General features: G+C 53.1%; 2 protein-coding genes across 6 annotated transcripts in view; one reads left to right on the forward strand and one right to left on the reverse strand.

Moving 5' to 3' along the window:
- The window catches only part of ATG4B (autophagy related 4B cysteine peptidase), a 41,940-nt gene extending 34,712 nt beyond the window's left edge, over window positions 1-7,228 (forward strand). For all 5 annotated transcript variants that reach the window (XM_014569584.3, XM_075937173.1, XM_075937175.1 and 2 more), the window contains 6 exons: window positions 909-1,102; window positions 1,874-1,952; window positions 2,087-2,232; window positions 3,333-3,389; window positions 3,812-3,905; window positions 5,182-7,228. In XM_014569584.3, coding sequence (XP_014425070.2) covers window positions 909-1,102; window positions 1,874-1,952; window positions 2,087-2,232; window positions 3,333-3,389; window positions 3,812-3,905; window positions 5,182-5,255 — 644 coding nt within the window. In that variant the 3' untranslated portion in view covers window positions 5,256-7,228. The remainder of the gene's footprint in view (window positions 1-908; window positions 1,103-1,873; window positions 1,953-2,086; window positions 2,233-3,332; window positions 3,390-3,811; window positions 3,906-5,181) is intronic.
- Window positions 7,229-9,668: 2,440 nt separating this feature from the next.
- DTYMK (deoxythymidylate kinase) lies at window positions 9,669-15,512 on the reverse strand. Its single transcript, XM_075937184.1, has 5 exons — window positions 15,316-15,512; window positions 14,564-14,672; window positions 13,198-13,288; window positions 11,930-12,127; window positions 9,669-10,316 (listed from the first exon to the last, which is right to left on the reverse strand). Exons 1-5 carry the CDS (start codon window positions 15,443-15,445, stop codon window positions 10,206-10,208), a joined length of 639 nt encoding a protein of 212 aa, XP_075793299.1. The 5' UTR covers window positions 15,446-15,512; the 3' UTR covers window positions 9,669-10,205.
- Window positions 15,513-15,698: the final 186 nt, after the last annotated feature.

Consider the following 15,698-nt stretch of genomic DNA (forward strand, 5'->3'; position numbering starts at 1 on the left):
CTGGCGCTGAGTTGCTGGGTGGTCTTCAGCAACCTAGTTAGACTCACAGCCTCAGTTTCCTCTTCTGCAAAATGGGGATGTGCAGTGCTCACAGGTGTGCTGTGAGGATCGGTGTTTGTGCAGTACTCGTGCTGGGTTTCCGTCGCTGATGCAGACGTGTTGTGCTCTGCTTCAAGGAGCCTTAGCCCTCATGGACTCTTCATCTGACCAGTCTGAGCGTGGCAAGGCTCCTTGCCAGAAAGCCTGTGCTGCGTGTGGAGACAGGTCCCATGGGGAGGTCCCTGTAGACTCCTTGTGGCTCCCGAGTGCTCCGTGGGGTCTTATTGCAGATGGAGGCCTCCAGTGTTCAGCCAGGGCACTTCCCTTCTCCCTCCCTAGCTCCCCCGGGGTCAGTGTGTGGGGATTGCGCTGTTATTGTCCTGGCACCCCAAGTGAGCCCTGTGGGATGTCTGCACAGCAGTAAAGCCCTGGCAGCTGGCCTGGGCTGTGGGACTGGACCGTTGCAAGGCAGATGTTCGGGATCAGGCTGGGGACGAGGCTCCGGGACCCTCCTCCTCGTGGACTCCCAGAGCCCTGGCTCCAGCCTGAATCTGAATGCCTGCCCGGCAGGCTGCAGGGCCATGCGTCCGAGCCAGCTGACACAAGCCAGCCAGCGGGGAACACTTGGGGCACGTGGAAGGGCTCTGGGTGCAAGGCTGGATGTACAGTTACCTCCAGAACATGCACATGGGCGTGGACTTCTGCCCAGCGCACGCGAGGCGGGGAAAGGGCTCTGTGCAGAGGACGTCGCTCTGGACCCCGGCCGGCCGGTCGCTGGGCCGTGAGCGGTGGGAGGCTGGGTGAGTCAGGTCCTCGGCCAGCACGAGAAGCCGCTAGCTGCTTTTCCTGACGCGCGCTCCCTTTTGTAGGAAGGCTATGCAAGGCCAGTGTCTCCTGGGCTGGGGCGGCAGCCTTCCCTGGGGCAGGGCCAGACCTGGTCTACAATGGGTACCCGGATGGAGCGGAGGTTACGGACAGGTCGCTATGGAAACCATTGGTGCTGCTGATCCCTCTTCGCCTCGGGCTCACAGACATCAACGAGGCTTACATTGAAACGTTAAAGGTAGGCGCTGCTGGCGGCCTGCGCACCAGGGCAGTCTGGTTCCAGGGAAGAATGTTCGTGCGTTGCAAGAGACAGTGTCTAGGTGCCTAAGTCTCCTTGGCAGTGGGGGACCTAAGAGCCCAAGTCGTGAAGTCACCTGAAAATGGGATTTAGGCGCTTCTGAGGATTTTGCCTCGGTCTGTTCTCAGCCCCTCCCGGTGTCTGAACCCAGCCCAGGCTGCCAGTCTGCTCGGCTGGGCTGTGCGCCGGGGTCAGAGCTGGGTGCCACGATCCAGGCGCAGAGCTCTGGGATTCCAGCAGGGCTCGGCACGGCCGGGCTGGCAGGCTCAGAGGGCCCATGCTGACGTGCTCTAGCCCTGGTGCTGGCCCCGTGGCTGTGTGAGCGGGATGTCTCTGACTGGTGCCTGGACGCAGCAGGGTGGAGGCTGTTTCCCCATCCCTTGCCCAAGAGCATGGGAACAACGTAGGTCCCTTGGGGGCGGCTGCAGGTCCAGGGCAAACCCAGGCCCTGCTGAGTCGTGGGGAGTGTCATTGACTCTGGAGAGTTTCACTCCGTTGCTGGAGGAATTTGGGCCCGGACCAGGCAGGGTCCAGTCTCGTCTCTTCTCCCGTTTCTTCCTGGGCTGCGCCTCTGAGCCTTGTTCCGTCGAGGCCCCGTGGCGCAGCGACCCCCTACACTTGGCTGTGCTGCTTGGGGGCTCACGCTGCAGCCCGGCAGGTGCCCATGACGGTGACCCCTTGCGCGGCTGCCCACGTTCTCTTGCTTTGCAGCACTGCTTCATGATGCCGCAGTCCCTGGGCGTGATTGGCGGGAAGCCCAACAGTGCTCATTACTTCATTGGCTACGTGGGTGAGTGACCAGCCGGCCTCGCTGGTGCCACGCCGGGGAGCAGCCCAGTCCGGCTTGAGACGCCTGGCCACGCCGGGGAGCGGGCGGCTGGGCTAGCTATCTGATGTGCCCATGCTGTCGCTTTGTGTCTGTAGGCGAGGAGCTAGTTTACCTGGACCCGCACACCACGCAGCCTGCCGTGGACGCCAGTGACAGCGGCTGCATCCCTGACGAGAGCTTCCACTGCCAGCACCCGCCCTGCCGCATGAGCATCGCCGAGCTCGACCCGTCCATCGCAGTGGTGCGTCCCAGGACTCCTCCGGCTGGGCACTCACAGGGCGGGGACCTGGAGAGAGGTTACCTCTCGTGCCCTGACTGTCTGCATGTGTCCGGAGCAGCCTGCTAGCTCTGCGGAGCATTACCCAGGCCACTGAAGCTGCCCCCGCCCCACCCCATTCCTGCACAGCCGTGAAGGCGTGACAGCCTGAGAGTCCAACACTGGACAGACTTGAGGAACCCCTGAACCAGGGGTCTGCCTCTGGGTCGCCCCCGCTTAGCTTTTCTCTGAGTGGGTGGGCTCAGGGGGAGGGGCAAAGGGAGTAATTACCCCAGAGCCTGGAGGTTCAAAAGGGCCGGGGCTCTGGGCAGGTGGGGGAAGGGTTGTGCTGCAGTCTGGGCACTGCTGAGGATTGGCTGCCCATTCAGAAGTGTGGAGCCAGGCCCACCCCCACCTTGCCGGGGGCCCAGCGAGGCTGCCAGCTCCCCGGGAGCATAGGTTCTGCCGTCTCTGAATTGAAGTCTGGCTTTGCCTCCTGCCTTGGGGTGACGTACATGGCCCAGGCCCTGGCTCCGGGGCGCTCCAGCCCTAGAGCAGCTATGGGGGAAAGTGGGGGGTGGTGAGCCCCCACCCGCAGCTCCTCCCTCCCCCTTCCTGCACACCACCACAGGTCATGCAGGAGGTGCCGGGGAAGGGGGTGCAGTAGGGGCAGGCCTGTGGTAGAGCCGGCCTCCCGCCCCCACACACACGAGAAAGTCGGTGCCTCTGGACCCCAGCACAGCTGTGCCCGTTTGAAATGTCTGAACTGTGCGCGCAGCTGGGCTGGCTCTGGCCCCCTCTCGCTTCCAGGCGGGCCCTAGTGAGCGCCGCAGCTTTGGAGGGGATTGGCCAGAGCAGCCCCTGAAGTAGCTGCTTGTGCTGCAGGCTGACTTGCAATTCGAGCGGGTGGCTAGCAGGACCAAAGCGCCGCCCCGCCGCGCCGCGCCCTTGCTACCGGCTGGGCCCACGCGCCGCGTGTCTGTCACAGACCTGCTGGGCGCTGCTCCCGGGCGTGGGGAGGCGCGGCCACACCCTGCTTTGTCTGTACTGGAAGCCAATGAGGACTGTGCCCTGTTTCTTTCCAGGGCTTTTTCTGCAACACGGAGGAGGACTTTAATGACTGGTGCCAGCAAGTCCGAAAGGTTTGTGCTCCGCCACGTCACTGGGAAAGGGCCGCTCCGGCACATGGCAGCCAGGTGTCGAGCACCCCCAGTTCATTCAACCCCAGACGAGCTCAGCCCCCGCTGAAAGCGCCCAGGAGGCTGGCACGTCCGGCTCCCGGCTGGTCTCTAGGCACCGGACAGCCACTTGGGGACGCTGTGGCAGGCTGCTCAGAGAACGAGGCGGGTGGGCCGTGGCCAGGGTGTCGCAGGGAAACCCCCGATCTCCTCTCTCTGTCCTGGGCCCGGCCACCCTCCTGCCTGCCCGGGGGGTGGGACGCAGCAGAGTGTCAAGTTAGAGAAGAGGAAGGTGGCTTGTCAGATCTGTTCACCTCCCAGGCAGACCCGCCCCCCTTGACTGGGGGCACGTTTGTGCTCACAGGCTGCCTCTGTTGGCTCCACAGCTGTCCCTGCTGAGAGGAGCCCTGCCCATGTTTGAACTGGTAGAACATCAGCCCTCGCACTTCTCCAGCCCCGACGTTCTGAATCTCACGCCAGGTAAGGCCAGGAGCCCCCGGTGGGCTTATCCCTTCCGCTTCCTGTTGGATCTGCGCGGTACCCTGGGCTCTCTGCTCCCTGCCAACTGGAACGACGGGGCACTCCTCTAGACGGGATGGCGACGGCTGGGAGTGATTCCTTGCCTTTGTGCTGACGTGGCTGGGCGGGAGCTGGCCTGTGCACTGGAGCAGCAGCTGCCACGCAGTCCCTGTCTGGGTTTAGTGATAGGCCTGCTTCGTTGGGCCGTGTCCTCTGAGTGCTCTGCTGCAGGGGTGCATGCGCCCCAGCTCTGCCGGTCGGAGAAATTCAGTGCGTCTGTCCCTGCCTGCTGCCAGGAGGCTCCTCAGCAGGACTTCCACTGCCCGAGGCTAGAGACGAGCTCAGAGGCGTCTGATCGTGGATCGTTAACTCCTGAGTTTTGCATGTTTCTTTTTGCTGCTTTGAAGCCTCCTCCTTTTAGTGTTTGTTCTAGTTCTTTCTCAGCCCTTAGCTAGACAGTCGGCCGTAGTGACTGTGTGTCATTTGGCCATTCCCGCACAGCCACAGCCCTGGAAGTTCACTATTGGAACAGACTTGAGGAACCTATGCAATAGGGGGTCTGCCTCTGCCCTTGGTGGGTGGAGTTTTATCCTGGATGTTACAAGCCACCCGAGAACAGCATTCACTGGAAATGTTCTTTCTGCTCGGGTGGGGATGCGTGACGTCTCCCGGGGCCGGCGGCAGGGGCTGGGGTGTGGTCCACATGAAGCTGCAAGAGGGTGCCAGTCCGCTTTCTTTCCAAAGACTGGCTGAACCCAGCCTCTCTTGGAGCAGAACGTGCTGCGTAGCACACACCCATAAATGTAAATGAGGGTCCGTCTGTGTATGGACACATCTACATGCAGCTGCCAGATGGTGCCCCCAGGGTTGTGCCACACGCAGGCTGAGGCACGCGCAATCCAGTGCCGAGGAGAGATGGGAGCTAATACACTCTGTGCCACCCATAGTGGAAGTGTCATGTGGATTGGCCACTGTTGTCGCGCTTAGAGTGTGCGCTGTCGTCTTCCCCCCGCCGAGCCCCGCAGCCAGTCATGCTCACCGCTTCTTTCCATTGGCGTCTGCCGCCCCCAAACTGCCTGGGATGCAGCTTGTGGCTTTGGGGTAAATCTGTGGTAAGCAAGGGGCCCATTCCAGAGGTAACGTGCCCTCTGTACACAGCTTCTTAGAGGGACAAGTGGTGTTCAGCCACCCGAGACTCAGCAATTGCAGAGGTAGGTTTGTCTCTTGTGTCTTTCAGACTCTTCTGATGCAGACAGACTGGAAAGATTCTTTGACTCAGAGGATGAAGACTTTGAAATCTTGTCTCTTTGAAAATAGATAGAAACTGACTCTGCACAGCTGTGGTGTGTGGGGGACGTGGGCGGGGGGAGGAAGTTCCTTCGAGTGCCTCGGCCCCTACTGGTTTTCATAGGTGCTTGCTGACATCCCTGCCTCCCATCCATCCCAGCAATCTGTGCACTGTCTGCATTGGGATCAAGAAACAAGTCACGGTTAAGGCTTCAGTGGCCAGTCAGGATTTCTCAGTGCCACGCCTGGGCAGAAAGTGGATGCAGTGGTGCCCAGAATGTCAAAGGTTGGTTTGTTACAGCAGCAGCTGTGCTGGTCTGACCGGAGTAACAGCAGAACCCCCCAGAGAGCTAGACCCTTAGGACTACACCCAGCACTATTTAATCGGAGCCACCCTTCTGCCGGGGACGGGGGCAAAGCCTCTAGTTCCTCCCACAGCTTTCCTCCTTCTGGCTGACCTGGGCCATGTAAATGAATCCCAGACATGCCCCACACGAGTGCCCAGCCCAGAACTACGTGAGCTACTTGCCTGGATGGTCGTGTTTTCCATAGTACTAGGCCCCATGCTGCTGCTCATGCTTTACAGAAGTTGCAGTGCTCTCACACACACACGGTGCTGCCTGTTTTCTCACCGCTCCCGGAAGCTGCAGGCTCTGATGAAGGGCAGCCTTCTCGCAGGTGTATCTGATGTGTGGCCAGGAATGACGCAGGCACTTCCTCTACACGGAAAGCCTCATGGTGATCGCCACGGTCTGGAACTGACAGCCAAAAGGGAGGAGAATCCCTGTGCGAGTAAAAGGAGGAAGGAAGGAAAAGGACGTCTGGGAAGGGCTCTAGTCTCACTGGAAGGGTCATCAAGGCTCTGCAAAAAGATGGGTTGATGAACACAGCAGGGAGATGTCTTCACTAGAGCAGCCTTGAGAGGCTGAGATGTTCAAAGTGTGAGCCTGATCTCACTTTCAGTAGAAGTGGTGGAGGCGGGGGGGGGGGGGAGCAGATGACGGCTGATTCTCCCATGCCCCTTCTCGTCCCTAACCCTCTTCTGACTCTAGAGGCTGCCTGGTGTTGGTAAGTGACGTTTCACCTGTAAATTACTCCTTAAGCTAACAGCTCTTGGTACCATAAAACCACCACAAAGCATCCTGTGCAGCATAGTCACTAGCTACTGCTCCTGGTGGACTCCCTGCTTTCTAAACGCTGTACAAGGGCCCCTGAAATGTAAGGGGACATAGCATTGATTTCATAGCTGCGTGGTTCCATTTCATCCTGTTTTGCAGCTTTCTCTGCGACCGTCCATGCAGCAAGTGCACACGGCAGAGGCTAGTCCAGAGACATCCATTTTAAATGATCATCCCAAATATCAGGAAAAATGGCAGCCTCAAAGTTAATTGTTAAGCATCAAACATAATTGCACTGGAGCCCTTGGAGTTCCTTTGTCACTGCACAGGGGCTTGCCTGTGGCCTGTAATAGCTGTTCAGTGCAAACAGGGCTCAAAGGAGCCAGACGGATTCATGGAGGACAGGACCATGGATGGCTGACGGGCAGGACGGGCGTCCCGAGCCCCTGGGTGTCAGAGGCTGGGCAGGTGGGACAGAAAACGGTCTGCGAGCCGCCCTGAGGCGGGCCACCCTACAGATACTGAAATCTGCTTTCTGCAAGGCCCCTGCAGCTGGCAGTTCCACGTGTGCAAAGCGTTTCCCTTTAGCGAGCAGCAGCACTTGTGAGCTGATGCCTTTGTGCCCCGAAGGTGGCGACAGCTGGCCGGAAATGATTCCCTCCCTGACCAGACTGACTGGCCCCATCTAGTTATCTGCCCCTAGTCTCTTAGAGTGCCAGGCGGCTTCTGTCACTACGTTACTTGCTGCTTTCTCTCTGCTGCTGTTCCTCCTCATCTCTTGCATTAATGTGAAAGGAGAGGGGAGATGGAGGAAGTGGGGCTGTGCTCCGTTCATCAATGGCTTTCAATTTGTATCTGAATAAACAAACTGAAAATCTTTGGGGGTGTGCTGGTTTCTGCTGCAGAGCCCAAGCTGTCAGGGAAGGGGGGAGGCGTTTTTACCCCTCACTCCTTGTCCAGAGATGCTCATAGTATGGAAACTCTCCTGAAGCAGCTCTACGGCATCTCGTCTTAACCATGCGTTGGGTGGTGAAGGTGGATGGGGCTAACCTGTCAAGAGAATCCAAGTGGTGCAAAGGGTGTCTGCTAGTCCACCCAGGATGCTTGGAAGTGTAGCTGGGCCTGAGCTAAGGAGCCATGCCTCAAACATCGTGGCCTGGCCCAGATGGCTTGAATCCTTGTCAGACTGAAGATAAAGGAACCGTTTCCTGGATTCTTGCTTAGAATATTTTTAGGGTGGGGGAGATGAGACAGTAGCGTGCTCTCCTCAACTTCAGAATTATCTTCCCTTACTGCAATGCCAATGCCAGGCTCCGCCTCCCAAAGGCAGTGCAAGCTCCCATAAGAACACAGGGCCTGGACTTGGACTGTTAGTGCTTGCGTGGAAACAAGTTGGTGGCAAATTCACCATCCTCTGCTGAGTGTTAAATGCGGATAGTTTAATAGGGGACAGATGAAAGCATCCAAGGTATAGACAAAATAATGACCCATCAATGTACCTTTAAACTGCTCTGACATGCACACCTGCCAGGCTGCTAACTTGCAGTACCAGCAGCAGAGCTAGACTACTGCCAGCTACAGTGGGATCCCATGGGTGCATCTATGAAACTGTTCTAACATGTTTTCATTTAGAAAAATTAGGTTGCTAGTCCTCATGCCTACAAAGATAACTTAATAGGAAGTGTCTAAGCTAGTCACGTGTGAAGTGCCCCACCTATCTGGGGGGATATTTGAAGCCTAAAGAGGACTATTTTCTTTCCAATGACAATAGCAGAGCTGCTATTCCCTTTAAAAAGGATACCGGTCAGCATCTGAATCTTTTCATCGGTTGTGACGTGGAATCAGGCCACTAGAAACGAGGGATGGAATTGGCTTTCTCAGCTAGGTTGGTGTAGTGTTTTGACTCCCACCCTTTTGTTTTGGTCCTTTATAGAATAGAGCATTTCTGACAACTGTCCAACCAGAAAAAACTGGCAGAGGCCAGTGCTGCTACTGACATTTTTGCTCTTTGTGAAATCAAAATTTCAATTTGATATTGTTCCTTTAAAAGCCAGCTAAGAGAACCTGCTAGACAAGCGCAGCTGTGGGGTACAACTGTACATCCGCAGTGTCCTCTACTTCCACATGCTGCAACCAGGCCATTTAACAGGCAGCTTCTAAGTGACAACAGATACACCTTCTGTTATATTGAAATACTTACTACCATTAGTGTCAGATGTTTACTGGTCCATATTTGTTAGGAAAAGGACAACAGTGCTATATATGACTGTTGCCATGGGCCCATCACCGCAGTATGAGTCCCTACCCAGCTTTCCATAAACTCATCCTCAGCATAGCCTGGCCAGGCTAAGGAAGTATCACTCCCGGTTTGTAGACAGGGAACAAAAGGCAGAGACCAATAAAGTAACACACTTGAGGTCACATTAAATTTGCAGAAGGGCTGGGAACTTAGGTCTCTGCTTCCCAGTCCTGTACCTCAGCCACAAAGGCCCTCCTCACTCAAGAGTAAGTTACTCCAGCAGTTACTCTCTCAATAATGCCACAAACTAAATTAAATTCTGTTTACCAGATCTCTAAAGGAGAAGTCTGCAATAGGCTCATACTTAAAAGAAATAGTTCCAGTACAACAGGATTTTCCCCATTTTCGATAGTGTTGGATCTCGTCAGCATAGCCTCATTTAAGCTTACAAATCTGGCCATCAAGTTTTAGTCTGCTGGGCCAAGGAATTCAACCCTCATTGCCAGCTGGCAGACGGGAACTCTTTAGCAGCAGATATAAGGGAGAGCAGCAGTAGTGACCTCTCATGTCAAGCAAGTACACCAGACTAACACGGCTACATTTCTATTACTATGTCAAGCAAGGTGAGCTGTTGAGCACTAATGTGTCAAAGCCAACAGTTAGCTAATAGAAATGCAGCATAAAATATCAGAGCTGACTGGCAGATTTTTTTAAAAGCAACCTACAGATACAAAAACTAAAATCCTGCCAACATTTCAATTTTACATCCAGTCAAGCCTCTTGCTTGATGTAAGAACACAGAAGATGCTATTCTAGAAGTAGCAGCATGGAATCTGGCATTGGCCAACAAGGAGCTGAGAGTCAAGAAAGACAAAACCCTCTCGAAGTGTGGCATGGGGCCGGGGGTATGCTGGGGAACTCAATTCAGTTTAAAGCTTGCTCTGGATTCAGTCTGCAGATCACCTTTCAAATCAGTCCCAGGCTATAGCAATATATCTCCCCAAAGTTCTTAATGGCACCCATCACCTAGGAGGTGGCACTGCCCTCTTTAACCAGCCTATTTAAGTAAATCCTTGGTGCTGTTGCAATAAAAGGCAGTAATTTATTAGCAAGACTTCCATGAATTAAGATTTGAAGTTGGCATGTTAAATAAGTTATGGGTTGAGGAGTCTCATGGGCATGATTCTCTAAGATAACAGTTCTCTAAGTAGAAAGAGAAAACCCCTTTTCTTGATTTGCAACCCTACCACCCCCCATCAAGTCCCATTATCATAACTCATCCTGCTAATTAAACAACAGCTCCTTACAATTCCTTGTTTCATACCATTTGTCACTGCTCCAGCACAAGGCTTGTGCCTGGATTACAGGAAGATTTACAAAGAAAGTCTGCATTTATAAAATACATCAGAAGATGGCTTACAAGAGCCAAATGGCAGAGGAGGAGTTAGATACAAGAAAAGATCTTCAGGGTACTTTTGGTCTATAAAAACAATATTCTGCGATCTAAACTGTGCTCTGCAAGGTGAAGTAGTCGGTGTGCAGATCTGAGATGCCAGTTCTTCCAATCAGATCAGGAGCAGAACATGCTGCAGGAAGAGTGTGGAGTCACTGCCAATGCTATTTCCAGAGTTCTCCTATGGGCTTATTCTGAACCTCCTGCATGGCCGCCTCAGTGAAAGACTTAATTTCGTTGTGCAACTCTTCAATGCTCTTCGAAGCATCAACTATCTGTTTCCAAAGTAAAAGAAATTGCATTTAAAACCTCTCAGTGCCCAAGACTTTCATTAGCGAAGATAATAAAACAGCGAAGTGTTTAGAAAGGAGAAGTCACTGACTATCTTGGACTTATTTCCATCTGTTCCCCACTAGAGGGCGCAAAACTGGGACGTACCAACCTATCTTAGCCCCTCTTCCATGCACTGCCCTGTTGCAGGAGATTCCCTTAGCGCATGGGTTCCCAAACTGGGGGGCATGAAGAAATTCCTGGGGGGTGCGAGGTGACCCAGCCACACACCACTCCCCCCACCCCGTCAATCCCACCCCAAGTTCTGCTGCTATTTGGGGGGGGGTGAGGTTTCTCAAAAATCAAAAAGGGGGGGCCTGATGCCGAAAAGTTTGGGAACCGCTGCCTTAGAGCGTCTCTTTACAGAAACAAGTTAAACAAGCAGGTAGTCAAATAAAGGAACCTTACTGTCAAGCGAAACACCAATCTATGTCGGTTAGAATTCGTATCTATTAAACTGAGATCTTTCAGGCCGTCGCTAAGCCAGGAAACTATGGGGGCTTTGCAGAGTTTGGAGAAAAACAGCTGAGTTTTAAATAAGCTGATGATTTTTCATGCAAGTTGCTGCTCAGTCGTTGCTACAAACCTATGGCAATTGGTAAGGCCAGCATGTTGCCAGGGCTTCGTTTAGACAATGAGCAGAACGAAGTGAACAGCTAAGGAACTGTTCCAAGAGATGCAGCTTTTGTTTCTTTATAAATGACCTAATACAGGACAGGACAACGGTGGAGATGGAAACAGGCAGGTAACGAATTCTCAGGTCACTAAATCCAGGCTTAACAGATGAGTTGAGAGTCAAGCCCAGTGAATAATATGCAATAGCTGATTCAGCCTCATCTTCACCTCATCCACGATTGCAATTTCCTCAGTGTGTTTATCATTTGAGAGTATTCAGCTTGATTGTAAGTCTATGAAATGACTGTGAACAGGCCTCTGGGAGTGGCTACCATTATTCTACCCAGTGATCACTGTAATACCTCGATCAGCTTACATATTATAAGACTACTGAGTGGGGCTGTCAGGAGCCATTTGAGGAACACCTGGCACTATGTCCGTCTCTGTTCTGGGCTCAGTTGCTGAGCTGCAAAACCAGACATTTTGCTGACACGTGAGATTGCAACTCTCACTGAACAGTAGATCCAGACCAAGAAAATGCGGGTCATCCTCCGCAAGAATGGGAAGTCAGGGTTTCAAGGCAGTTGTCCATAAAATCTGCATTTTAAAGTATGTGGTTAATTAACAGTGGTTTACTATAGGCTGACACGCTCACTTGCTTTCTTGACCTAATTTTATATCAAGCTTAATAGATCTTTGTTCCAGTCATTCAAATGAGGAGCTGCATTTCCTCCATCCTGATAATAGGAGACCAAGATGGCATCTGCCTGTGACTGCTACACTGCAGCAGTTTTGTCTTCACCGTTTGATTAGAAGGGTTGGAGAACCCCTGACATTCTAGAACAACTCTTCCTCAAAGGGGGCTCCAAAGGACTAAACCTTGAGATGCCTCGTTTTAATTCACTGGCTCATCTAGCGCTCTCTTGGGCAGTTATTCCCTTACCTTCCAGTTTAAAGTCTTGTCCTTCATCAATTGCTGGTAATTCTGTAGAACTTTCTCCTGGAAGGCGCTGCATTCATAGCGTTCGTTTCCAAAGTCCCCTCGCTGTGCTGCCTCCAACACACTCAGTCGAAGAAACACGATCAAATCTGGCTTTGGAAGCCCTACATCAGGCTGTTTGCACCAATCCATGGAAAAATTCTGCCCAAGGAAACAAATAGGAGGCAGAAGAACCAAATCAATGAAAATGAGAAAAGGCAGCTCCAAAAGAGACCAGCAGGGAAAAGGACTTGGGTGTAATGAACAGCTACTGAAGAACGACTGACAGGTGGACCAGAGTCTCCGCTGCTGTAAATCAATGTAGCTCCATTGACTTTGAGGGGCCGTGCCAGCTTTTGCCAACTGAGACTAGCCCACGTACGGGTACTAGAAAAGGCACCCCAAATACTTAACACTGACGGGCAGCCGAGGCTAGTGAGTGGGCCACAAGGCTGTCCTAACTGAGACCGTCTCCCAGGATAGGATGGTTTTGCTAACTGCTACTGCATACCTAGAATCTGTGGGGTGTGCCGACTACAGCATAACCGCGCGTTGAGTGAATGTAGAGGGAGCGCACAGTTCTCCCAACCAGTAGTGTGTGCAGTCAGCACACCGCTCACCTCACGTGCCCTTGCTTTAATGCAGGGCTCCTCAACACATGGGCCGCATGCAGCCCGTGGTGCAGTTTGGGTTTACCCAGGGCTCAACACATAGCCCGCAGGTGGGAGCCAAAACAAAGAAGTCGTCAGTATAATGGTCCTCTGTTGAGATGCGTTTTAGTAGTTCAATTCCTGGACTGTCCTTGCTCATTCAAAGTACTGTCAGATGGGTGGAACTCGGGGAAATATTGCATTTATTCATATCAGCAGAACTGACTGTTACGATGCTCAGAAAATCAAACCATTCATTTGGACGTTGCAGGTGCAGCCTAGTTCTAGATACCTATTTTATAAATATGGGCCAAATGTGCTTTTTCTGCATGTCACTCATTGCGAGGGAAGGGATCCGTCCTGACCTGTAGGCTTAACCGCTCCTGCCTTGATTTCAAGCCATGACTGTTTTTTTCACCCCTCTCACTATTCTGCATGAGCTTCCAGACTTCAAACTGCTCATCTCCATTGGAAGAGTATAACTGTACAAATCAATTTCATCCCCATACACCTAACTGGTACCATTCCCTGGAATGCCCTCCCAATGAGACACAGACTCTGCCTCTCTGTTCATTCACTCACCTCTTTGGCACTTGTGAAGGCCACTCCGGAAAAGGCGTATCTGTCCACCACTAGAGTGATGCCTTGATTTAACTTTTCTTTAATCAAGGGCCTGAACAACAATAAGAAAATACATGTGCCATTGAGCCCAGGCAGAAATACAACACGTTCTGTAAAAAGGACATAGCAGGTGGGCTATTTTCACTTAGTTGATGCACTTCGCTATAGTGATCTCCAGCAACTGTCTGGGTTACAGGAGTTTGACACCTGAGTACGATTTTTGTTTTTAAACTCTGTCACCCACAGTCTCTCCATGCTCTGAGAATCTCCCTCAAGATAATGCTAACATGCTTCAGTACACCTCAGCTCTAACCTAAGGCCCTCTGAATTCTGTTCCGCGCTCCCCGTAAGCAAAGAACGCTGGTCACTTCGCAATGAGATGGCTCTGTGGTACTCAGCGGAGGAGACTTCCAAATGCACTTACTTATAGTAGAGCTTTTCACTCAGATGTCAAGAGATTACAAGGTCACATGTTCACTCACAGTGTGATGAGTCTCTTAAAACCTCATGTAAAAAGGCTTTATTCTGCAACCATATTAGGATAGCAGCAGCCAAAACACAAGCAGAATGTCACATCTTCACATTCTTTTTAAATTCTATCAAAGCAATTTAATAGGCACCTCTCCTAACAGTACCCACCTTACCAGATAAGGAAGCTCTTAAGATGTTTAAAGAAAACTTTGACAGCATTTTATCTGACAAGGAGTCACTTAACAGCTTGGGTGTGAAATTTCTGCTTCATTATTGTTTTGCCTTTAGGATCCCTATTTTTCCATTGGTTATCTGTATGGCTTCTGTGTGTTTACATAATTAATTTTGCTAGGTATAAATCAGCTACTTGGTGGGGTATGATGGTTAAACATGTTTCATAATGGGCTAGGATTGGTTAAGGAAATACTGTTTTGTAAAGTTCTTTAGAATCAACTCCACAGCCCCAAGATCAGAGCTGCCAGACCTGAATACCCTGCTAATTACACTGTGCAGGACCTGGAGTTCCCAGATGACCTGAGTGTGACTGATCATCAGGAAAAGTTTGTCTGCCTGTGTGGGAGTAGTGAGCATTGTATAGCGAGGGCATGCATTCTGGTTTGGGGATTGTTAATAAATAGAGGTTAAGCAGAGGTTAAGGATATTACAGTGAGCGCCCCAGGAACTGGGTACGGGCAGATGCCTTTCACCTAGAAGCTTAGGAACTGGGAAAGGGTTGCGAGACCTAAATCAACCAGGTTACACCTTGAGCCATAGGAGCTGGATAAAGGTGGGTGCCCTAGAGTGTGGACTCAAAGCTGTACACGCTCCATCACAACTCAAACAGAGGTATAGTTACACTTGTTCCCAGCGGTTAGCAGAGAAAAGCAGATGCACTGTGTGGTCCTCCAGATTATTCTTGTTCTCCAAGTAGGAGCTAATTAGCTTCCCAATGTCTGTTGTTCTGTCTGTAAGAGAGAGTGCAAGAACAAATGGGGTGAGTCATGCAGTCTCTTGGTCCAGTTACCATGCAATAGGACTTTAAGATTAACCCCTTACACAAATGCAACTGAACAAATACTTTAAACCCAAGCTAAAACCAGGCATGCTTGGACATATGTGCCACTACTATGACAATCCAACAGTCTGATTTTTGAAAACTGCTATGCAAAGTTGCACTGTAAACAAATTCAAAACCAGGGCGTGCCCTGATGTAGGAAGCAGAATCTCAGCCTGAAGGGCAGAGTAAATATCAGAGAGACAGAGAGGAGTAAATGGACCAAGAGGGCAGAAGAGCCTTGTGTGGCATCCTGTCCTTCCTAGTGCAGCCACGTTCCCATGCCCGGCCTCACTGTGACCAGCGAGGGACCGTGCAACACGCCCTGGCAATGCAGCTGGGGCACCAGGGCTACACCCCTCAGCGGGTCAGTGCCCCCCCCCCGGTGAAAGGGGAGGGCTCCCGGGGGGGGAACGCCCTGGGTGTGCACAGACGCGCCTTTCGGATGACCGGCCCCCGAACTGGCAAGTACGCGGGGGGGGGGGGCAGCACCCTGGGCTCATCCTCCGGGACCCCCAGCGACCCCCGGCGGGCGCGGCGCGGGGACCCCGTACCCGGGAAGCGCAGGAGCTCGGCGCGCTGCCCGGCGCCCCGCAGCGCCTCCACCAGCCGGCGGGCCTGCGTGCTCTTGCCGCTGCGGTCCGCCCCCTCCAGCACCACCAGCGCCCCGCGCCTGCAGGCCATGGCCACGCGCCCCAGCCCCGCACAGCGCGGGAGCGTCCGCCCCGAGCCCGCCAAGCAGCGCCCGCCCGCGGCTCCGCCTCCCGCCAGCCGCGGGGGCGGGACCAGGCGGAGTGCGCTGGGGGCGCCTGTGTTCCAGGGGCGCCGTGCCTGGGGGGGGTTCCAGGCTCTCTGTGCCAGGGCTGGGGGGGGGGGGGCTCCAGTAGCTCAGTGGCAGGGCTGAGGGGGGTTCCAGGCTCTCTGTGCCAGGGCTGAG

This window comes from Pelodiscus sinensis, chromosome 10 (assembly GCF_049634645.1).
Source record: "Pelodiscus sinensis isolate JC-2024 chromosome 10, ASM4963464v1, whole genome shotgun sequence".
Classification (NCBI taxonomy): Eukaryota; Metazoa; Chordata; order Testudines; family Trionychidae; genus Pelodiscus; species Pelodiscus sinensis.

Bases quoted from the DNA above. Each gene is read 5' to 3' on its own strand.
- DTYMK (XM_075937184.1), bottom strand. From the start codon at position 15,445: ATGGCCTGCAGGCGCGGGGCGCTGGTGGTGCTGGAGGGGGCGGACCGC. The intron at 12,128-13,197 runs GTGAGTGAATGA...TTCCTTGGGCAG, and splicing joins CCTTCACAAGTGCCAAAGAG to AATTTTTCCATGGATTGGTG. The intron at 10,317-11,929 runs GTAAGGGAATAA...CTTTGGAAACAG, and splicing joins ACAAGACTTTAAACTGGAAG to ATAGTTGATGCTTCGAAGAG.